At 42.0% G+C, this 23775-nt stretch overlaps 2 protein-coding genes across 7 annotated transcripts in view; both read left to right on the top strand.

Annotated features, from left to right (window-relative positions):
- LOC135876881 (centromere protein F-like) overlaps nucleotides 1-12814 on the top strand; it is a 91542-nt gene extending 78728 nt beyond the window's left edge. For both annotated transcript variants that reach the window (XR_010561321.1, XM_065402247.1), the window contains 3 exons: nucleotides 2321-2524; nucleotides 8715-8816; nucleotides 12728-12814. Coding sequence is in view for 1 of the 2 variants with exons in the window: in XM_065402247.1 (XP_065258319.1) it covers nucleotides 2321-2475 (155 nt within the window). In the remaining variant the exon portion in view is untranslated. The remainder of the gene's footprint in view (nucleotides 1-2320; nucleotides 2525-8714; nucleotides 8817-12727) is intronic.
- Nucleotides 12815-15173: 2359 nt separating this feature from the next.
- LOC135876744 (centromere protein F-like) overlaps nucleotides 15174-23775 on the top strand; it is a 171635-nt gene continuing 163033 nt past the window's right edge. For 3 of the 5 annotated variants that reach the window (XM_065402077.1, XM_065402079.1, XM_065402074.1), the window contains exon 1: nucleotides 15183-15261. The gene's annotated coding sequence lies outside the window, so the exon portion shown is untranslated. Of the gene's footprint in view, nucleotides 15262-20080; nucleotides 20217-23775 lie in introns of all 5 variants that reach the window. The other 2 variants (XM_065402078.1, XM_065402075.1) reach the window with 1 other exon arrangement.

The raw sequence follows: 23775 nt of genomic DNA, 5'->3' as shown, positions 1-23775 counted from the left end.
AAGGTATCTTGCAAGTGTAGTTATGACTTTAAATCTATTTTGTAAATAAGAACATCTTATTTTTTTAAAGATAATTAAAACCCTCTGTGTTTAAGGACTTCACTGAAGACTGTTTTATATATAAAATAGGGGTAAAATACCTACTCAACTTGTAAGATGTTTTGAGATCTCTGGGTAAAAAACACTATGTACATGTTTATTAATTATTTTATTGATTTATAAAGTTTTTCCAGTATGAAAAAAATTAACTGAGCTAAGAAACTGACTTGTTTTATTGTGGTTTTGAATTTAATTCTTTGGAAGATCCTGTAGAGTAATCTGTTCTATCAAGAAGTCATTTTTCATGGAGATCCTTGCCTGGTTAAACTAAAACCATAGTAGAATGAGCATCTGGAGCTTCTTCAAATGAGAAGTCTTTCCCCCCACCATCCCCCCTACGGCTACACTAGAGAGCTTAAGCTTAAGCTCTCTAGTGTAGCCACTCTAAGCCGATGGGATAGAGATCTTCCGCTGGCTTAATTACTCCGGGCCCCGCAAGCGGTGGTAGCTATGTCTCCTGCCGACACAGTGCTGTCCACACTGACGCTTAATTCTGTGTAAGTTATGTCGCTCAGGTGGGTGACTAATTCACACGACTGAGCAACACAACTTATGTCGACTTAAGCTGTAGTGTAGCCATAGTGTCAGTGCAGCTGTGCAGAATAGCCCCTTGGAAGTCTTGGTAAACATTTAATGAACACTATAGGATGAACCTTATCTTCAGCAGATAAGGTGACCGGTGACTTAAGGCCATTTCATGTCTTCTGCTCTGCCACCTGTCTTTGGTCTTCAGATTTTCTGTCAGTAAATTTTGTTACATTGTTGGAAGTGTTTGGGACAGTGTCTGTATCCTCCTTTTTTTTTTTCAGTGAATGGATGGGTCTCCTTTCTTAGATTTCTACTTTAATCCAATTAAGCCAAAATCGTTGGCAAATGGTCTTCGGAAAAGATAATTTTTTAAATGGTAATGCTGTTCTGCAGGATAGTTGTCTCAATTCAAACACTCACCCTTTGCTTACCGTTAGTTTAAATGGGAAGAGTTTTCATTCAAGGCTTAGTTTATATACACGGTCACATCGTAAAGTTAATTGCAAACCTAAGATGAAGTTTCAGCTTTGGAAGCCTGAAGTTTGTTGTTTTTTGTTTGGTTGGGGGGTTGGGCGGGGGAGGAGGAAGGGGATGGGGCAGGGTGAAGGGTCAATGACTGAAAAAAGGAAAATTCTCAACTGCTATTGGCTGCCATCTGTTTGTTTGCAGATAGAGTACCAGTGGAAAAGTCTTCATAAAAGAATGATCAGATCATTTATTTCACATGCTAATAATCTGAAATTGATGATTACTGTTCTTCATGTGCAAAATTCCATTGAAGTCTGTGGAAAAGAAACTATAGATTCTGAGCCTCCCCAAACACACACATGTGTATCATGACAAAAGCAGTTTTGATTTTTAGATACGCAGTGTTTTAGTGATGTGAAAAAAAGACCCTATATTATATTTACTAAAGCCCCTTCCAAAAAGGGAGACATGCATTGAATAAGTTAAATGAACACTATTTGGTTACATTTGGCCCAAAACACAGGTTTGTAATAGTTTTTCTTAAGAAGCAGCTTTTTCAAAACTTAAGACCAAATAGAAATATTTCAATAACGTTTTAGAAAATTCCACTGGAGGTAGTTCTTCTAAACAAAGAGCAGTGATTCTCAAACTTTTGTACTGGTGACCCCTGCCTCTGAGTGTGCCCCCCCCGTATAAATTAAAAACACTTTTTAATATATTTAACACCATTATAAATGCTGGAGGCAAAGCAGGGTTTGCGGTGGAGGCTGACAGCTTGTGACCCCCCACATAATAGCCTCAAGACCCCCTGAGGGGTCCCGACCCCCAGTTTGAGAACCCCTGACAAAGAGCCTCTGCAAAATTTGTGGCCTAAACGCTGCGATGTTGTGCCAATGCATAAGAATCAGAAAATGAAGCTAGTAAAAAACAAAGTGAAACTGATCTACAGTCACTATCCAAGCTCAAAAAATAAACCTAAATTGTGCCAACTAGACTTTTAAAGGCCTTTCAATTTTCCTAATTTGATAATAGATGTTTAAAATTTTTTATATTGCTACATATTTAACCTGATAAGCAGTTATTAAGTAGTTATTTTTTTATTTGCATCTTATCAAGTGCATAGAATATGTCTAATTAGAATGTGTAGGCTGCTTTAAAGTACTAATACAGTAAATACCTTTTTAAGTAGAAGGCATCATATTAATCCTTTTTCTTTTAAATTAAGAATTAAGCTTTAGAGTTCAAGAACTGGAACATCTGCTACAAGATCAAGAAAAAGAAAAGAAATTCCATATGAACAAACTTCAAGAAATTCAACTCCAGCTGGAGAAAACAAAATTGGAATGCACAGAAAAAAGATTCTGTTTTGCACAAAATTAGAGATGAATTGAATAGAATGACAGCACAACATGATCAAGGTACTGCCCAGGTACTGTACCATGTTGCACCAGGCCTCTTCTGGCTGCTTTTATAATTATTGTTAGCAGTAGTGTGTGTCAAACATTCAGTCATATTTACAAGATTCAAGATACTTGAATAATGTTTCTTAGAACATCCTGAGGATAATGAATTGAAAGTATGCATTATGTTGGACAACCTTAAGTTCTTAATTAGCTTGCCATTTTCTGCAAGGGTCCAAGCACTTCTTAGCAGGTACTTAGCATCTTGCAGACTCATGCCTTTGGGCATGATTCACTGAAGATCTGGAACATCTTCTCCAGTAGGGCCCTACCAAATTCACAGCCATGAAAAACGCATCACGGACCATGAAATCTGGTCATTTGTGTACTTTTACCCTATTCTATACAGATTCATGGGGGAGACCAGTGTTTCTCAAATTGAGGGTCCTTACTTCTGTGCTACCTTCAGAGCTGGGCAGCCAGAAAGCAGTGCCTGTTGGCCAGGCACCCAGTTCTGAAGGCAGTGCCCCACCTGCAACAGCGCAGAAGTAAGGGTGACAATACCATACCATGCCATCCTTACTTCTGTGCTGCTGCTGACAGTAGCTCTGCTTTCAGAGCTGGGCTCCCAGCGAGCAGCTACCACTCTCCGGCCTCCCAGCTTGAAGGCGGCGCCACCACCAGCAGCAGCACAGTGGTAAGGGTAGCAGCACCGCAAACGCCCCCTCCCACAATAATATTGTGACCCCCCCCCCACACACACACACAACAGCTTTTTGGATCAGGACCCCTACAATTGCAACACCATGACATTTCAGATTTAAATAGCTGAAATCATGAAATTTATGGTTTTAAAAATCCTATGACGGTAAAATTGACCAAAATGGACCGTAGTCCCTACCAATAATATTACATAGAGCAAGAATGACACCTGGTGGCCAATTGTGACCTTAAAGGGACACTGTCATATAATTTAACATTTTCAGCCTAAACTACCATAAATTCAGGGGAAAGTTACTTGGATTCTAAACTATCGCAGGCTAAATACTTGGGTAAACTCGAGTTAAGAATGAGAGTGCCTTACAATAAATTTGTAGTAATTAAAACTAACAAGTATTAACTTTGAATTTCCTGTATTTTTAAGTTAAACGTAAATCGCAACATTTAAAAATTTGGAAATGTATCATTAAGGCTCTCAAACAACCTCAACTCTGCCTCATCAGTGACTCTAGCCTCTAATCTTTCTTCCTGGAAAATGTGTTGTTTTCAAGTCCTTCACATAAGAGTTTGCAAGATTAGGTCTCCATACTGAACTGGTGTTTTGATCAAGGGCTTTTTGTACTGGCTCTAGGACAATTTGTAAAAGCCAGTGTATTATCGGTTTAGTGAACAGACCACTGCTATCCCTTTGTAACTTTTTCCCCTTCGAGTGGTTATCCATATGCACAGTTTGCTGACGGTGTGCAATGTACCCCACTCACCCATGTTCAGAGTCTCATGCACCTTGAGCGGCCTCATGTCCTGCACCAAGGGCATAAAAGGGTGGAGCAGGCCAGCCGCCACTCAGTTCTTCTCATGCCTCCTGGCTTCGAGAAGAACATGGGCAGTGAGCAGTGCTAACAAAATAAGTGGCTCTTTTCAAATTTGTGCATAGTATAGATAGGGCTGGTTAGTTGTTGCCCATTGGCATTTTGGTTTTTTAACCAGAATAGCTATTTCTTTCTGGTGCCAGGATGGCTTCTTCTAAGTCCCCTGGATTTACATACTGCCCATCAAACAAGGGCACTATACCCTTTAATGTTTGGCATTTAAAATATTTATTTTGTCTGGGGGAATATCCCTGGAAAATGTGCTATTTGCAAGTCCTTCACTTGCAGGACCTGCAAATCTAGAGAAGCCCTGCTCCAGATGTACTTAATGGGTAAAGCAATGAGACTAGCTTCAGGCCCTGGGTCATATCATCATAGAATATCAGGGTTGGAAGGGACCTCAGGTGGTCATCTAGTCCAACTCCCTGCTCAAAGCCCAACTTATGCTATCTTATGTCCGGACAAAGCGTCTTTAGGACACATCCTGTGTTCCTACTGACAGTTGTCACAGACTTACATCTGAACTAGCAGATTCATCTGCCTATATTTTTCTCTGAACCACCCGCTTCTAAGGCTGCTGCTATGCTCTCTATGTTGAATGTCAGACGTACTTTGACATGTTAATTTGCAAAGGCTGAAATCTTTTAGATCTTCATCCAGTTAGGTGCATATATGACTGTGTGAGGGCCTGTTTAATAAGTGGTTAATATGGATTCTCCTGCTTCATTCAGCATTTATTCTACCAGAGCTTAGGCATCATGGCTGATATATTTCTGTTGTGGAAATATGTAAAGCAGCTAGGCTGTTTGGGGAGGCACAGTCTTTCCTACCCGGCCCTCCATACAGTTTTGCACCCCGATGTGGCCCAAAAAATTTGCCCACCCCTGCTTTAGGGGCAGAGGGACTTGCCTACTTTCAAATGTTAGGCTGTCTTTTATTTTGATCTTAACTCTGAATTACCTTGGTTTCTAATGCTTGATTTTGTTTGTTTTTAATAACTGCAGCATTATTATGAATGTAAAAAAACACTTACATGTACTGTCAACTTTACTCACAGATTTTAATGATTTGTTTGGTTTGGTTTCTGCCTGGGGATTTTCTTCATTATTTTTTTTAGACATTTTGAAATCTTTTCCATGCAAAGAAAGAAAGCTGGCAGAGAGCCCCCGGTGTTATGCAGAGAACAACGGGGGAGCTAAGTAACAGGAAACATTGTAGTGCTTAGAAGTACGATAGGGGTTAACCAGTCTGTATTCCTCAGGTTCTGTTGTTACCAGGAGCACTGCAGGTTCTGGTGGAGCTTCTGAACTTTGCAGGCACTCTGAGTTGAGATTAGTGGAGAAACTCTGAGGGGCTACAGGAATTCCTGAGAACATGGGGAAGTTCAGCTGAATGTTTTGGCCTCTGCCAATTGCTGCAGCTCCACAATTTTCCTGTGCATTTGGTAGAACATTGTAGCTCATGCAAGTCATGGATTCCATGATTCTTCATATTTATCTTTCGCTTAACTCTTTTCCCATCCCCTTTGTGCCCCTCCATACACACTTAGATTAAAGAAGTTATGTTGCCATGGGGAAAGGGACCACCACATGTGTCTTCTGTAGATGTGATGGTTGTCACCTACCCTTTGCTGTCAGGGTTTTTATATATGCATGCAGATTCTGCTGCCTACTTAAGAATGTTAGAAAATTCTGCTGCTTCCTACATCCTATATACAGGATGCTGAAGATTATACCATCATATGAATGGGGGTTAAGAATTTCCCTCTGGAGAGGTACGGTAATGGCTGTTCTTTGCTACCTCTGTGAGGACCCCATTGAGAGAAGGTCTTGGCTGGGAGTAGGTTGAGGCCAGGGACATTGAGCCAATCCAGTGTTATTACCATGTTTGTATACAGATGTTCAAGTAATTTAACAATGAGAACTTTTGACCTGTGAATAGGCCCTCTCCACTTCAGTGACTGATAGCAAATTGCAGAGGAAAGATTGATTGGTTGCTACTTCTGATGTCACAATGATGCTACTTATGAATCACCTGAGTTACTGAGCAAATTGCAGAGGAAAGATTGATTGGTTGCTACTTCTGATGTCACAATGATGCTACTTATAAATCACCTGAGTTACTGGCATAACTCTGTCACCATAACCTCTAGGTGTGACTGTTAAGAGCTTTTCTTATTACAGTCTAGCTTCTTTAAATGAGTTGGAAATCTGACTGAATTACAAATTATATTATTAAATATGGAATATATGAAGAGTCTGGGGTGGGTTGCCACCGGAATATTCAAAACCCAGAAAAAGGTGAGAGAACAAGTGGTGAATTTTATTAATATTGTGATTTTTTTTTTAATTGTTTTCTTTGGCAAAGTAAGAAACTATTTTATGCAGAAACTTAATGTCATCTAAAGTGTAACTCTGCTAAACTTGGAAAGTAGATAAATTTATTATACTGTGAAACAGGGATTTTTAGTTCCACTTTAAATGCCAATGTCAACCTGTTGGGTGAGAACCAAATCCACTTCAATTTAGGCTGAAACAATTTATTTTAGCCTTTATTATATATGTTTTCAGAAAATGCTACTATCACCTATGAATTACATAAACATTCAAAAAAAGATAAGGCAAGAAAAGGAAATGCTCAAGTTATCTTTCTTGGGGACAGGGTGACTCTTTTCAAATCTCTGCTATGCTTGGCTATTTTTCCTCTGTATCTTCTCCACTATTATGTCAATCATCTATTTTTTTAATCCTCTGTTCTGTAACTTTGCGCAGACTCAGTATAGCAAGCTACCTCATCTGTGTCTTTATCCGTATATATTCCACTCTAACCCCCTAATTAAAAGATTCTCCTGCATAAATCACAATAACTAACCCAAATTAATACATTTTTTGCTTATCCTGCTAAAACTTACTTATATCTGTGTAGTTAGTTCCCAATGCATCTATTCCTTGCTGTCACGCTCACTGGCTCCATGCAGTTGTACTTACATTACAGCAATTTTTGTTCTTTTTACTCATCTGTTTTTGTGGTCTTGAGTTTTTACTTGTTAGCTGGTCGAATGGACGGGTGGAGGATGAGGGATTGTACCTGACTTACTGAAAGCTAACAGCTCTCTTCTCTACCCTGCTATCTGCTTGGTCAAGAACTTTATATATGAAACACACAAACCAGTTTTCTGATTTACAGACTGTTTCAGCAAAATCTGATGATCTAAAGCAGCAGAAATACATACAAAAAGCAAAAATTCCTTCCTATTTTCTTATAGTATTATATATAATAATTTCTCTAACATTACTTAGTACATATTTGACTAACACAATTCATTACACAGTTCTCCAACAAAGCTTAACTATGTATGTGCTTGCTCATGGTGGCTCCATAATGTACAGTAGAACTTCAGAGTTACGAACACCAGAGTTACAAACTGATCAGTCAACCACACAAATCTCATTTGGAACCAGAAGAACACAATTAGGCAGCAGCAGAGACACCCCCTTTCCCTTCCCCCCCCCCACAAGGCAAATACAGTACTGTACTGTGTTAAACTACTAAGAAATAAAGCAAAAGCAGCATTTTTTCTTCTGCATAGTTCCTCACTTCAATAAAGCATAAATTAAAATGAAATATATCTCCACATATGCCAGTAGCATTTTTCACATCCTTTTAAAATTATATTCAAGTAAATTGTTCATCTTTTGCTTTAAAAGCATCCAACCATGAAGATGATTTAAATCTTATCAGCAGTTCACTTTTTTATTACCTTTAAAAATAGTTACTTGTCTTAAAGTAAAGATTTCAGAAAATAAAAATGTGTTCTGTAGAGAGAAAAACAGTTATTCTGCTAGGACAGCTTTCTGGTAAATTGGTTGTAAGTCTCCCTAACATGCTGTGAATACAATGAAACTGTAAGAGGCAAAGGAGCGACGGTAGTATTGTGTTCTGAGAAAATGTATAGTAGTGTGCTTTGGGCAACTTTCAGACTTTTATCAGCAGATTGTTTTCACAATAGAAATTACACTGGGAATTTATTAAATGGGGTTTCAGTGTACTCTAGTTCTTTATAAACCACCAAAATTACAAGCAATATATTATTTTAATAAAATGACAGATAAACTGAAACACTTCTAATAGGAGAATTTCCTCTAAAAAGGACATTCTTAGCATATTGATTTTCAGTTTAAAATTTCAGTCTAACCTACTTTAAACAATGAAAATTGTTCTGTTCTTGCTGTTCAAAATAGTTCACTAATTTTTTTCAGTTGAATCAATGTGCTGATTCACTGTAAATTGAAAGTTGCATTGAATTTATCTCCTGTGCCTAAACACTTCTAGTTTTTGCTGCTCATTTATTGAAACTTAGCACACACTTGTACTATAGCCAAGTGTAATCTGTTATCAGTTTGGGATGGGATACCTGTGTGGGTGTTCACTAGGTCATGGAAGACTGTAAGCAGTTTGGGGGCAGAGACCATGACTTCCTTGTATGTATGTGTTTTTTTTTTTTTTCTTTTTTAACAGTGCCTACTAAAGTGGGGTTTCAATCCTGATTGCGGGGGCGGGATTGCTATTGTAGTACAAATAATAAATATTCCCCTTGCATCACTGTGATTTATGATTAAACTTTTTATAGACTGAAATGATGGAGGAAAACATGAAAAGATTACTGAAATGGCAAAGCGAAGTTGAAATTAATCGTCGCTCCTTAGAAGAGAAAAGAAAAGAACGGGAAAAGGTAAGACAAGACCCATTTTTTCACAAGTTTAAAGTTGCCTCCAGACTGCTGTTACCAGAGTGAACAAGTTGTTCATTGAGTATTTGTCCATGTAGATCCCACTCTAGGTGCATATGTGCCTCAGGCACGCAAGATTGGATTCTTCTTCTTTGAGTGCTTGCTCATGTCGATTCCATATTTGATGTGTGCGCACCCCCTAGGGCCGGCTTTGGCAACCTCTGGAGCCCTGTGCTTATGCGCTGGTACATTGGGCCCTGCTGGCCCCATGCCCTCTCAGTTCCTTCTTTCCACCAGTGACGGTTGTTGGAACGCTTCTTGTTTTCACAAGTCCGATAGTGGTTTCTCTAACTTTGGACTCTGAGTTTTTCTTGTATATCGTTACTGTAGTGTTAGTAGTTAGTATTTAGGAGCGGAGTCCCATTAGGGACATAGCCTCAAGGACGGGGTATGCCCCGGTCCCTGGGGTTTAAGCCATGGGCTGGGTGCAGCAAACCTATGTCTATTAGTGACCTGAACACGAGCTGCCTTAAGTGCCTCAGAGAGGCGCATATTAAAGAGAAGTGTAGGATCTGCAAAAACTTCAGACCTCGCACTCTTAAAGACAGGGATATCTGATTAAAAGCCATGTTGATGGAGGCTGCCCTGTGCCCTGCGTTGGAACCATGCCGCTCCAACTCTGCATCGAGCACCTCGGCATCATCAGCACTGGTCTTATGGGCCAGAGCCCTCAGCAGGCCCGCCATCGGGTCCCTGGCCATCCACCCAATGGCCACCCCAGTGTTGTATTGGACCCTTTGGGGGTTCCCTCCCATGCCGTGCTCATATTCTCTCCAGGCACCCTTGGTAGTTTCTGAGGGCCAGGCCTTGGCTATGCCGAGGATGAACCAGCTGCAACACTCATGGCTGCCTCGTTCCCTGACGAGGCGGTGGCTGGACCTGCCAACCTTTTGCTACCCGACGATTTCCGTGCCCACCAGGAGCTGCTTGAAAGAGTGGCCTCCAACTTGGGGCTGGAGATTGTGGTGCTCAAGTGTAGTTGGCTACAGCAACTACACTTCCCCAAGTGAGGGACCTTCCTGGGACCAAAGTATTGTATTCCTGGACCTAATGATCTCCCCCCTGTCCCTGTTAGAGCCTTTATCACCTCTCTATCAAGACAGGATTTTTGGTGGCTGTTATCTCCGCTCAAAGGATAAGCTAGATTTAGGCGTTAATGGCAGGACCTCTTTTACTATATTTCACAAAGACAAGATGACTGTTCTTTGATCTTGCCCTAGGTTCTTATTCAGAGTGGTCTCAGGCTTTTGTTTGCATCAGTGCATACACCCTCAGAGTTCCCCCCCAAACCTCATTTGACTCCTGGAGAGGCAAAACTTCATATGAGTGGTGTCTTTAGGGCACTTTTCTACCACCTCCATAGAACAAAGCCTTTCCATAACTGGCCTAGAACTTTTTTTGTAATATTTGGGATAGGTCTAGAGGGCTCATTATTTCAACCCAGAGACTTTTGAAATGGATATTTGACTGTGAACTAAATAAATTAGATCCACCTTCTCATATTAAAGCAAACTATACTAGGCCCCAAGTGACATGGGCATGCTTGAGGAAGGTTCCTATGTCAGAAATTTGCTAGGGAGCCAGTTGGAGCTCATTGCATACTTTTATTCAGCACTACTCACTAGTTGCAACTACTAGATCTGATGCCCAGTTTGTTAGGGCAGTCCTGCAGTCTTTATGTAAATTAGACTCTTGACATCCCCCTCCATAGGGAGATAACTGCTAGTCACCTAAAGTGAGATCCATGTTAACAGATACTGGGAGACAAAACTCCAATTACTTACCTTACAGTAATTCTGGTTCTTCTGGCTGTTCTGCCCACATGGACTCCATGACCAGTCCTCTTCCTCTACTATTGTGAAATCCATTAGTTTTGGGATTCTGTATTGGCAAAGAAGCTGAGAAGTGGCTGGGCCTGCTTTGCCCGCAGGTGTTATGTGTGTGTGAGGGGGGTGCGTGTGTGTGCGCGTGCATATTAAGATACCTGCTGATGCTACACTGTGCACTGTCAACCCAAAAGAACTCAATCTCATGCACATGGGGCACATGCACACCTAGAGCAGGATCCATGTAGCCAAAACATCTCAAAAGAAACCAGTTAGTGTAAGGAAAATAACTTTTTTGTAACATGATATTCTGATTTTGCTACTAAGGGGCAAATTTTAGTAGCTCGTATTCAAATTGAGGGTAAGTTAGTGGGAAAATATTTTCAGTATCTCCACTCTGACCTTCCCGCTTTCATTTTTTTCTCCTTTGTCACACTCTCCCTTGCTACTTTTATTTGGATTTTTTCTTTTCTTTTAGTTTGGCAGCTGGATGGATCTGCATTTGTTAGTGAAACAATTTATTGGCCTACCACGAATTAAATTGACTAAAGCCATGTTCCCTACCTGTTGATAATAGTAGTCTGGTGGTTATAACTTGGTAAGAGGAAGTGTATCCGTATTTCTTCAAGGTAGGCTGGGCAGGCAGGCTACCAATTTGTTCCCCCCCAAATTATTGTTAGATGATAAAAAAAATCAGAAAAAAAGTGTGAACATTTTGCTAGTAATTGGCTCACTTATTCCTGAGTGTGACCCTCCCCACCTGCATTCTTCTGCTCCTGGCAGGCCAGCCCAGGGTAGGAGTGGGCCTTTGGAAAGGGTATGAGGGCAGAGAGGCTGGGGGTAAGTGGGGGAGACATAAAGATTTGGGGAAATGGATCACTGGGATCCAAAAGGGTTGGGGACTTCATAGGATGGGTCTCTGGCTGGCAATGAGAGTGGGAACAGGCTGTGGGGGTACTTGAGGACATGGGATGGAGCAGGTGTCTTGCTGGAGGATAGGAGGGTGCTTAGGAGAAAGCAGAGGGGAAGCACTAGCACTTCACTACCTTCTCCATCTGACAAACCTGCTGTGATTTGTTAGAGGGGAGTCCTGCAACTGCTGCCAAGAGAAGTTTGGCAGAGAGGTTTGTTGCCAGGAGACGCCACTAGTGCTTTCCCTTCCCTATCTTCCTCCACTTTCTGCTCCCCCACTTAGCTCTCTCTTTTCCTTACCAACCTCAACACCCTCTACTAAAAGTCCTGTGCCCCTCATAGCCCTATTCCCCCACATAAATCCCCTCTCAAATTCATGTAGAGCCCCAACCATAAGGACCGTGGGGCTGGGAAGAAGCCTCAAAAACTAATTATACCTGGATGGATATCTACTTTGCATCTCCTAAAGATTGCAGGAGATGGGCTAGATTCCTAAGGATCTTAGGAGGTGTGCATTAGTGAAGTTCTGCTCCCCCAGAACTGAGGCGGGAGGAGTGAATGCCCCTCTACCAAGCTTCTGTTGCTACTCAGTCTTATGGTAAGTCAAAATGAAAAAAACTAAGGCAGTTTCCTCACAAAAAACATTTTTACAGCAGTAAGTTAAACATGTAATCATAGCAAAGAAGGGAATTTTTCCCCCCAAAGGATCATGATTATTGGGGATTAGTCTGGTTGCTTAGTTGTAATGCTCAATGTTGTTATGGAGATCTACTTTTGAATTGATATATAAGCTTCATTCCATTATTTGCTAGTATTTTTTTGATCCACCTGTATTGGTGTAACAGATTCAGTAGGCTACTCTGATTGGCCAAACTGAGTCATGGCCATTAGTGGCCATAACAGAATTTATGCTTTACTTAAAAATGGTTTTTAAACTCTTTTTGCTTCTGTAAGAGAGGGCTTTAGTGTAATTAGTAACTATTTACAGAGACTATTTACAGTCCCTCCCCCATGTTTTCCAGTGTTAATAGTTATAGTAACTTGACTAGAAACATGTAACAGGAGTGTGTTTCTCTCCCCTCCTCCCTCCCCCTCCCCCATCTTCTACATTTCTAGGAAGTATTACGTCAGCTCCGTGCCTTAGAGACAGTGGCTCAGCAGGCCAAGGAGATCATACTGAACCAGGACTTGCAGCAAGCCAAGCATGAGTACCGTGGTCTACGGGCAGAATTTGACAACGTAGGATTTTTAATATCTGAACTATTCAAATGGAAGTGGTGATGCTGAGTTTTTATTTTATGTAAAATTTTAACTGTCCTCTTTTTTGTGTTTAAAGCTCTAGACATGACTAATATTTAAGTGCAACTAAATACATCCCAGGTCAGAGCAAGCTGCGATATGTTCCTGTCACAGGGTGAGCTGGTCCATTAAAAGACTGGGGCACAGCTGCACTTTTTCTCAGGTTTAGCCCATCTCCCTGTATGATGGGAATGAATACAAGGGTCATGTGACAGAAGCATGCATCTAAACCAGGCCTGCTGGTTTAGATGCATGGCAGCCTGTAGTCATTCAAGAGAGAGACACCCCCCCCCACGCCCCAAAAGTTCAGAGAGACACTCTCTCTCTCCTTAGTTCCCAGGCAGAGAGCCTGTGAAGAGGACAGGTGACAATTTTCCAGAACTCTAAGGCAGAAGACTTTTGGGGGAAGAGATTTACAAGGAACTGGAAACTGTGCAGGGATAAGCCTCCATTGATGGACCTGCAGGATGCAGAAATCCCAGCTAGGAGAGGGGCTGGACTGCAGGGATGGGCATGTTCTGATAAAGACCTGGAAAAACTTGAGGCCTTAGAAATGGAAAGGAATAATTGAGGCTGGTAAGGGTATGTTTGAGTGTTGTGTTATGATAATAAACCAAACTGGAAGAGAGCACTACTGTAAAATCGCCACATATGATAGCTGGTTTGATGCAAGATTGAAGGTAAACTGAGGTAGCAGATGGGCCCAAAGGCAGTTTGGGGGTAATGCCCTGGAACCGTTCCCTTTAGCCTTGTTCGGATTTGAGCACTGCTTCTTTTCTACCCACACTCTCTAATAGAAAACTGCTTTTTTATTTTTGATACACATGGTCTACACTGACTTAATACAGAGGTTCTAAATTTGTCCACGATAGCTGTCCGGCATAGCTATGTGTCATCCTAGCTGTGTGAGCACATTAATCAAACATTTTCTACAGAGGAGAAAATACTAACCACTACACATACTCTTCTTTCCATGTTTACTCTTGAAACACTCGATTCATACTGAAACTTGGACGTCTAAAGGTTTTTATCCAGAAAAGCGTACTCCTTTCTAGAATGGAACTAAATTATTTCATTCTCATTTTTTTCTCTCTTGATGTTGGTAATAAATTTACTTCCTTTTTAATTTGGAGTACTATAGAGCTCTTATGACAGATATAAAACAGATTAAAAAGGTTGAAAACCAGTTAGAATTTGGTGGTGTTACAGTTATGGTCTTGTTAACTTCCTGGTTTAGATAGTGATATAAAGTCAGGTGATATATTTAAGATTGAGCATAGCACTACACTAATTTCCCTTACCCCCGAAGAATGTAGTTCTGGAGACAGAGGTGCAAGCTGAATGTCTTTGTTGGTCCATAAATACGGGGAATTAAGGTGTACCAATACTGGTTTTTAAGAACATGTAACCTATTCCTTGAATATATAGTAAGTGGAAAAGGTAGAGTAATTTGTCAATCTCTTGATATTTGGATTGTACAGAATTGAGTCTAGTTTGGTATTGATCCTTTCTGTTTGTTGGCTGTTCAATGGCATATTTGGTGATAGCTGATCATCAGTCCAACAGCTAAATGTTACCTCTCAAATGAGCAGTTGAGGACTGAGTGGGAATGGGGAAGCATCTTCTAAACCTAATAGGTGCTTGCTTTGACAAAATATGTTACGTTAAAAAAAATTGAGAGCAAGTGTTAAATCTGCTGCCCTTATGATTGAACTTAAAAGAAAGCTCTGGTTAGGATTCCCAATGATTAACAGACTGTACTATAAATATTGCTTAAATTATGAATATATTTATACATTACAACTATATACTTGAAAATGTGCCTGAAAATATTTTTCATAACCTTGCCCAGTCTTGAGTTAAAGATTTGTGTTACCTTAACATGTACTGTTTTTGGTATGATACAGAATCTAGAACCCGGGACTGGACAGTGAAAGGAGGATGGATTTTTCAGATATCTGGGCTATTTTTAATTGTCCTTTTTTAAAGCCATCATGCTGAGTTTCAAGGATTAGGGCCAAATTCTGCTCTTAGTTATACAACGCAGAAGTCAACAGTTACTCCAAAGTTCTCTTTCTGTAAGAGGAAGCAGAACATAGCTTATTCTTTTTGCTTTGTTTTATAACATATCTTTGGAGCTCATCATTTAAAGGGACATCAGGAATTTTTAATTTTTTCAAATAGATTAAATATGACTACAAATAAAATGTGATGTGTTTTCCTCATAGGCAATAGCCGAGAAACACCATCTGGAAAACAACTCCAATGAGCTGACACAGAAGATGTGCAGAGCAGCACGGGCTTTACTGGCAAGCCAGTCAAAGGAAAATGAGCTGAGGAGAAACTTTGAGGTAAAGAAATCAGAGGGGCAACTGGAATAATTAATAAATTAAACTGGAAATCAGTAAGAACTGGTGCCATTTAGGCCTTACTGACTCACAGGGGAACTCTGCAAGCTGTGTGTTGGAGAATAGTGTATTTCCACCAGAAGTTGTGTTTCGATACTGTCTTAATCTGGCTGTCCTTTTTTGGACCATCTTAAGACTGTGACAATGTTCCTCCTCTGCCTTGGTGGGCCCTGCGCTTATTGGCGGATTTGCTCACCTCAGAGATTCACGGCAGCCCTCAGTTTGGACACCTTTGTGGCTCAAACCTGCCGTTCATTCAACTAACCTCATCACTGGCCAGCATGGGGAAAAGGAAGGAGAACAATCCCCGCAGTCTCTGCTGACCCACCTTGGGTCAGGGGGACAGGCCAGGGACCTTCCCCTCTGGTGGGACTCACAGTCCAAGTCAACTCCTCTTAGGGTGACCAGATGTCCCGATTTTATAGGGACAGTCCCGATTTTTGGGTCTTTTTCTTATATAGGCTCCTATTACTCCCCACCCCCTGTCCCGATTTTTCACACTTGCTGTCTGGTCACCCTGACTCCTCTTATATCCAATAGGGGGGAGGGGGAAGGGGGGAACCTGGGCCTGCCCTCTACTCTGGGTTTCAGCCCAGGGCCCTGTGGATCGCAGCTGTCTACAGTGTTTCATGTAACACCTGTGTGACAGCTACAACTCCCTGGGCTACTTCTCCATAGCCTCCTCCCAACACCTTCTTTATCCTCACTACAGGACCTTCCTCCTGATGCCAGATAGCATTTGTACTCCTCAGTCTTCCAGCGGCACGCCCTCTCACTCTCAGCTCCTTGCGCACCCTTCACTGACTGAAGTGAGGTCCTTTTTAAACCAGGTGCCCTGATTAGCCTGCCTATCTTAATTGATTCTAGCAGCTTCTTAATTGGCTCCAGGTGTCCTAATTAGCCTGCCTGCCTTAATTGGTTCCAGAAAATTCCTGATTTTTCTGGAACTGCCCCTGTTATCTTACCCAGGGAAAAGGGACCTGCTTAATCTGGGGCTAATATATCTGCCTTCTCTCACTCTCCTGTAGCGGGCCCCTGCCCTGTGGACCCAACCGGCCTCCCCACCCTTTCACCGTAAGCCGGCTACACGACTTGAAGCCGGTTCGTTTCCAGACTGCGCCAAGGAAACATCTATACACGCTCGTGCTCCACACCCTGCACTTCCTCACTCTCGCGTCACACCCCGACACAAAGTGGCGGGACCTCCTGCCACTTCTAGAGGGCGAGGAGCCCCGGTGGGCCAGCCTATACTCCACCCTGCTCCCAAGGCCTGCCGGGGATGTCAGTTGGCAGCTCCTTCATGGGGCCGTGAGCACGGGCATGTACTTGGCGCGGTTCACCCCTGTCCCGGGACACCTGCCTCTTCTGCGGCGTGAGGGAGACCCTGGCGCACGTTTACCTGGAGTACGCCAGGCTGCAGCCCCTATTCCGGGTCTTCACAGATATCCTGTTGCGTTTCTGGCTGCACTTTTCCCCTCACCTCCTTATTTATGCACTCTCTATCCGTGGCCCCACAAAGTCATGGGACCTCCTGGTCAACCTCCTCCTGGCCCTGGCTAAAATGGCCATCTATAAAACCAGGGAGAGGAGGTTGGCCAATGGAGTCTCCTGTGACTGTGGGGCCTCTTTCTGATCCTCCGTCCATTCATGCATCCGGGCAGAGTTCCTCTGGGCGGCATCCACTGACTCCCTTGACGCCTTCGAGGAGCAGTGGGCGCTGTCCGGGGTTCTCTGCTCAGTGTCCCATTCAGGTTCCCTTCGGACCCTTTGACCGCACTCCTGTCCCTGTTATTTCATTAGTTGTCCCCCAAAATCACTTGGTTTCCAGGTCTTGTGGATCCCCCGCTAAGGCTGGGGGGATCTTTTAGCAGTGGGCGGGCTTTGGCCGGCTTTGGCCCGCCCACTTCCTGGATCCCAATAGGATCACTCTCCTGTAGCCCTCTGGCCCGACCCTGTCACAAGACCTATAGATGTGATACAAAATAAGGCCCTGATCTTGTAGTTTTTGCAATTGATTTCATGTGGACTGACCCCAGGCACAAAATTGGTTGTATGGTCAGGGTTTAAAAAAATTATTTTGCACCAGCATACTACAGATAGGGTTACAGTTCATATGGAATTATTTGTCTAATCTAATTATGTCGTATGGTTCAAAAGACTCTTTGTTTAGTCCTAAAAATAAAATATATTAAATATCTGTTTGAGTTCATTTGGAAATTCTAGAATCATTAGCTGCTTCCTAAGTATAAGTGTGTTTTGCCTAATTCCAAGATTTCGTGGAGGAATGGGTACTTTTTTGGTCACACAATCAATTTAAAGCAAGAGAAAATCCCAAAAATGATTTGTACATTTTTACTTTTTCAAGCACTATAGACTAGCATTATCATCAAAATTCTAACTATGAAGCCAGATCCTGACCTGGAATATATCAGCATAGCTCCATTGAAATCAATAAAGTTATTCCAATTTACACTAAAAGGATTTGGCTGTAAATTTTGATTTTAAAAAAACCTTGATTGTAGATTAAAAGATTTTCCTTTTAATTTGGAATTAGAAGGAAAATGAAAGGGAAGAGAAGTCAGAATAGTCATAGAAGCAAGATCAGAGTTTTTTTTTTTAAGTTCTTATATTGTGCCAATTGCTGTTGTATCGGAATGCTTTCCAGAGTTAAGAATAATTAAGGTGACTAGCATCTGTTATTTGAGGTTTCTATTTCTCCCATATCCCCCAGAGCAGTGGTTTTCAACCTCTGGTCCACAGACCCCTGGGAGTTTGCAGACTGTCTAAGGGGTCCTCGAAAGGTTGTCGTTACAACGGAACAGTGGTTTTCAACCCGTGGTCTGTGGGGATCCACAGACTATGTCTAAGATTTCCAAAGAGGTCTGCGCCTCCATTTGAAATTTTCTAGGGTCCGCAAATGGAAAAGAGGTTGAAAGCCATTGTCCCAGAGGGTAAAGGGTGTGTGTGTGTGTGTGGGGGGGGTGGCGGGAGTATAAATATGAAAAATGGTGATGTTAGTTGTCATTCTAAGTTTTTGCAGGAGTGAATTTCATAGTATTGGGCCAGCTCCTGAAAAAGCCCTGTCTCCTGCATATGCTAGTTTTACTTCTGATGTGTAGACAGTTGTTCCTGAGGAACACAGCTACTGAAGTCGGAGAGAGTAAGATGGTATTTTGGGCCCATGGTCTTTATAACTTCGAAAATAAAGACTGAGATTTGATTGAGTGTTCTGTTGGGGAATCAGCGGAGTGAGTGAAACATAGGACTGATGTACTCAAGTGAACCTGTATTACCGAGGGGGTGTGCTGCTGTGTTCTGTAACTGTTGCAGATTTTTCAGGGCAGATGCATTTGAGTCTAAATACATTGGATTTTGATTATTCAAGCAAGAGTTAATGATGGCCTATGTGATTGAGGCCAAATTGTAATTGCAAAGGATGGGATGGGATGTACGTTAAGGTGGGAGAATGCATGTCTTGTAAATGGTTTTGTGAAAGTCCAGCATCAGAGCATGGGATTTTTTTGCAGCTATGTTAGGTTGTTGGTTCCAGATTTTTGTTGAATGCTTCTTAATCAGAGCCACTTGTGCTGAGTCACAGCAAGAGGGGCGGGCCTTTCAGCCATTTAAACCCCTTGAATTTCATTGGTATTTTGAACACAGGAAGCTCAGAATTCATGCAGCTTTGAGACATTTGTCATCCATCAGCACTGTCTAAAAATTTTGTCTCTTGACAACTGTGTATTTTAGAATGATTGATGATAGAGTGTGTGTGTGTGTGTGTGTGTGTGTGTGTGTGTGTGTGTGTTTCGGTATAACAGTTGGATATTTTGGACTAGGAGGTTGTGAAACAAAAGGAAAATAACTAGAAGCAGCAACGGTTTTATTCATGTTCTTTGGGTGACTTGTTTAAATAGCTGAAAATACAGACGTGCTGTGCCAGCAAGGATTTAAGTTGTTTTCCATCCAGACCCTCCCTTTTCTTGAATTTGGCTTCTGTGCACTGGTGCCCATCTGCTAGTAGTAAGTAGATGAATAAATGATGGCTTGCTTCCAAGAGAGTCCCACCAGTGCCATGCCATCTGTTACCCAGCAATGCAGGAGTTTGGGTGGAAGGAGTTAGTTTCTTAGAAATAACTTTTATTTTAAGTTCCCAGGTAGGACATAGTTGTATGGGGTATTTTAACTTTTCTTAACTTATTTGGAAAAAAGATGCTTAGAAAATTTTCTATCCCGAACCCCCAGGTATTACTGAGTAATAATACTTTGCATCTAATGCTATCTTGCTAACAAGAGCAACTTCATATATTTGAATCATCCACACAGAGATGGGTGGTCTGAGAACAGGAGCTGGAACTGGAAACTTCTCCTGTGTTCTGATCCTGGCAGTGAAATTGACTCCCCTCTGTGGCTTTGGGCAAGTCACTTAACTTCACTGACTCTGTTTTTGTGGGCTGGATTCCATCCTGTGTCAAGATCTGCTATGGGCAGGCAACAGAGAACTGGTTGCAGCTCCCTGGTTCCATATCCTGAGCCAGCTAAGTACTGCTGTGATCTGTGCCAGCTGGGAGATGTCCCAAAAGGATTGTCTGCCCTCTGAGGATTGCCAAGAGTGCAGTTTGTGTTCCTAAGTCATGTAAGTGCTTAGAAACCAAGGCCCAACTTTCCAGAGTCTTCATGGGACTCAGAGGGGTAGTATGCCACATCACACTACTCTCAGTTTATTGACTTAATTGACTGTTTTGTAACTAATGTTTTGTTGTAGGAAATGAAGAAGGAAAAAAACCACCTGTGCCGCCAGTCTGATGAAAAATCAGAAAAAATCCATCAGCTGGAAGAAGCACTAAAAATAACCCAACACCTTCTGAAGGAGACCCAGAAGAATTCTGAAGAGATGAAAAGTGAGTGACACATTTCTACCTATTTAAATCCCGTTACAAAGTATTACTTCAGTGTGGGGGATCTGTAAACTTTATTATAAATGGTGATTTGAAGCATCCCCAAGAAATAAAAAGTTCCCACTGTGTGATATAGTTAAATTAACTTTCAGCTAATACACGCAATTCTCTTTCCAAACTGAGATGGAACTTCTTTATACAAATATACTAACTCATAAAATTATATGGTTTTAAAGCGATTTAAAATGAGGAATAAATACGTCCCAAACAAAACTATATGGTCAGCAAATTAAATACTACAATGTGCTCCTGTGTTTTAAAATCCCAAGCAAACCAATATACCTCAAACTATTATCCTTTAGCTTGTATATGGACTCCATCAAGCTAAAACGTGATGAAATGTTACCCGCCGAGCCCTAATTTGACTTTTCCCTACATTTGTCTATCTGGTTGGGAAAATGCATTTTGCAGACTGAGGTTTAAGAGAACAGGTCATTCTGCTAAATAGCCATTGTAAAGAAGGAGACTGCTCCCACTTATCGCTGTAGAAGTCTAACCTCACTTAATGAGATTTCAAAATTAAATTTATGGACCTAGTCCTGCTCCCATTTTAATCAGTATTTCTGCACTCTCCAATCCACGAGGCCATCCAAATAACTGCTTTGCGTTTTGATCTTATTCTTGGCAAGTGGCAGCACTTTCGGCTAGCTAATAAAATGTAATGCCTTCGAAGTCCATTTTCTTGCTTTCGCTATCTTTTATCTGTGGTTCTTAAGGTGTCAAATGGGAGCATTATCTCAGTTTTCTGGAGGGACTAATTATGAACAAAAAAATAAGTCAGAAGATGTTTGTGCTGTAGCTCTTCACTGCAACCAACAATAACTTGTCCTAATTGAAACATAACTGAATGTGGGTGCCCAGAGTCCTAGGCTGTCACCCTTAACCCCCGGACGGTTCTTCCTCTCTAAGAAGTCTCTGATTATCCTCTCTAGTTATACCTTTTCCCCCTTGTAACGGTGTGGGACTCACCCCTGCGGCGCCTCCTTCTGGTCATCCAGGGACTTAGCTCATTTCTAGCCAGAGCACCCTCTGATGGTCACCATCCTGCTCGACATTAGCCCCCGTGTCCCTCCCGGACCCTGGTGTCCTCCCCTGTCAGGGTCCTGCCCGCAGCAGTAACCCACTATCTGGGGATTCCCACCCAGGGGAATCCCCACCCCCTATCCTCCACCTTGCCTCAGTGGCTACTGCCAGTCACCATCTAGCCCTGTTTCACTGGGGCCGACTGCAGTCTGTAATGGCCACTCATCATTGGCAGGGGACTTTGGACCTGCTGCCTTTCCCTACAACTCAGTACCTCTCTGGGCCTTGGACAAGGCCCTGCAGCCTGGGGAGTTGCCAGCCTGGAGCTCCCCAGCTCCTCTGGCCTTTCCCTAGCCCTGCTTCACTCCAGTACCCTTAGATCCCCAGCAGCTAGGTCCCTCTCCCTTCAGAGCTAGAGGAAGATTGACTGAGTGTTTGGCTCACAGCCCTTTTATAAGGGCCAGCTGTGGCCTGATGGGGGCGTGGCCCAGCTGTAGTTGCCTCCCCAATCAACCCAGGCTTGCTGCTTTCCCCAGCCACAGCCCTCTGCAGGGTTGTTCCAACCCCTTCAGGGCTAGAGCGGGCAACCGCCCCGCTACACTCCCCTTTGAATCACCACCCTAAATAATCCTTCTCCATCCTATGTGTTGACATATTTCAAATAACTGTTGATTGCGATCATTTCCCTTCCCCTCTCTGTGCCCCTCTTTCTCACCAAGTTCTGGGTCTTGGAGACATTGAATTTTCCTTGTCCTGTAGGAAGGGAATGCGTAGTCTTGTTTTATATGGTAAGTTGGTGTTATTCAATAGAATTCTCTTTGCAATACGGGAAATCTCTTGTATTGTCTGTGTCTCTTAATTTTACTCCATACATCAGTCCATCAAACACCTTGATCATTTTTATATATTCTGGATTTTGAAGATAGGAAAATGGACAAATAGGGCACCAAAATTCTTTATCTAGCCATTGATACTGTTACCTGTCAACCATGAGTTTCAGAGTACAAGCCATCAGACCTCAGTGAAGATGGGCTGAAGAAACAGAGTTACAATTGTGAAGCATAGAGCGGTTTGACTAGCAGTATGTTCTTTCAGCAAAACTGAATTCTGGCAATGCTAAAATTGTCTCAGCTATACAATTTCATGGTTTGGGAATAAAGGCAGTTTTAGAACACATACGTAATTATATTCTGAAATACTAAGAAAATTTATTGCTAGGTGAAAAATTGAAAATTGTCAATATTGCCATTTTATAGTGTTACCCATAAAAGCTAATATTGCATATTTGACATAGTTTGCTTTCACAAATTAACCACTTAATTTTTTTTATTACTATAGATAAGAGTTTGTCTCAGAAACTAGAATTGGAAGCACTACAAGCCGAGCTTCAGCATTTAAAAAGCGACAATAAATTGCTCCAGGATTCAGTCCAGGAGCTACAACTTGAAAATGGAACCCTTAAGAATCTGAACAAGGCTTTAGAAGAAGAAAAAGTAGACTTACTAGAAACAAGCATAAGTTTTTCATATAGTTTAATAAGGCATTTTATACTTAAGCTTTTAAGAGCCAAAATATTTATTTGTGTCCTTTTTAATATCTAGTCTCTATTCTAATATAACATGTGCTATAACTTCTCCATTAGTAGCATGGAAATCTCATTAAATCTGTTATCTTATAAACTTCTGGCTATCAAAGATACAGGAGGTCTTTAGCGGGACACCTGAAAACATGATAAAATGTGCACGTTTGGCTGTTCTGTGGCCCAGCTTTTCTCCTCATTCGGAACAAAGAGGTGATTCCTCTCACCTGTAGAACTGGGAGGTGGACCAGTGTTGTTGCTGAAGGCTCCAGGACTAAGCTCCATCCTTCACCTCAGGCCACCAGAAATTGTGTCCACCAGCAGAACAAGTTGGCGGTTCAGTTTCTCCCAACAACTTTGTTTTATCATTAATTTTTGTTCATTTTTATGCAATATTGATTTCATTTCAACTTCTTGCACCTCTTTCTCTCTCCTCAAGTAAGTTCTCTGGATCCGCAAACCCAGCACTTCTCAGTAACTCCCTTTGACCACTAGTGCAGTGGTAGAAAAGCCCTGCAAGATCAAGCTAAGTCCAAGTAGTTCAGTGGGCAGCTTTTTAGGGGTCTTAGAGGGTAACCTACGTCTTGCTGCTACAAGCCACCAACCCTTGCTGTGTGAGGGGATGGGGCTTTGTTGGACCAGCGCACTAGTGCCCTGCATGCGCACGTAAACACACCCATTTGAAGCCCTGACTCCATTGTGAGAAGGCTTGATCAGGAGCATGAGGATTCTCAAGGAGATGAGAACCCCACATAGTCTGCTCAGGAATAACACTTGGAAACTCCATATGCTCTGGGTCCCAAAAAGACAAACGGAATTGTCCCCTTTGTAAGGAAGTAATATGTATAATTAATGAGCAGGTCGTATAAACATCAGGCTTTAAATCTTTTCTCTTGCCTT

The sequence above is a fragment of the Emys orbicularis genome, chromosome 3, assembly GCF_028017835.1.
Source record: "Emys orbicularis isolate rEmyOrb1 chromosome 3, rEmyOrb1.hap1, whole genome shotgun sequence".
In the NCBI taxonomy this organism is placed as follows: Eukaryota; Metazoa; Chordata; order Testudines; family Emydidae; genus Emys; species Emys orbicularis.
The sequence above is the reverse complement of the archived record's forward strand: the minus strand, read 5'-3'. Positions and strand labels throughout refer to the sequence as shown.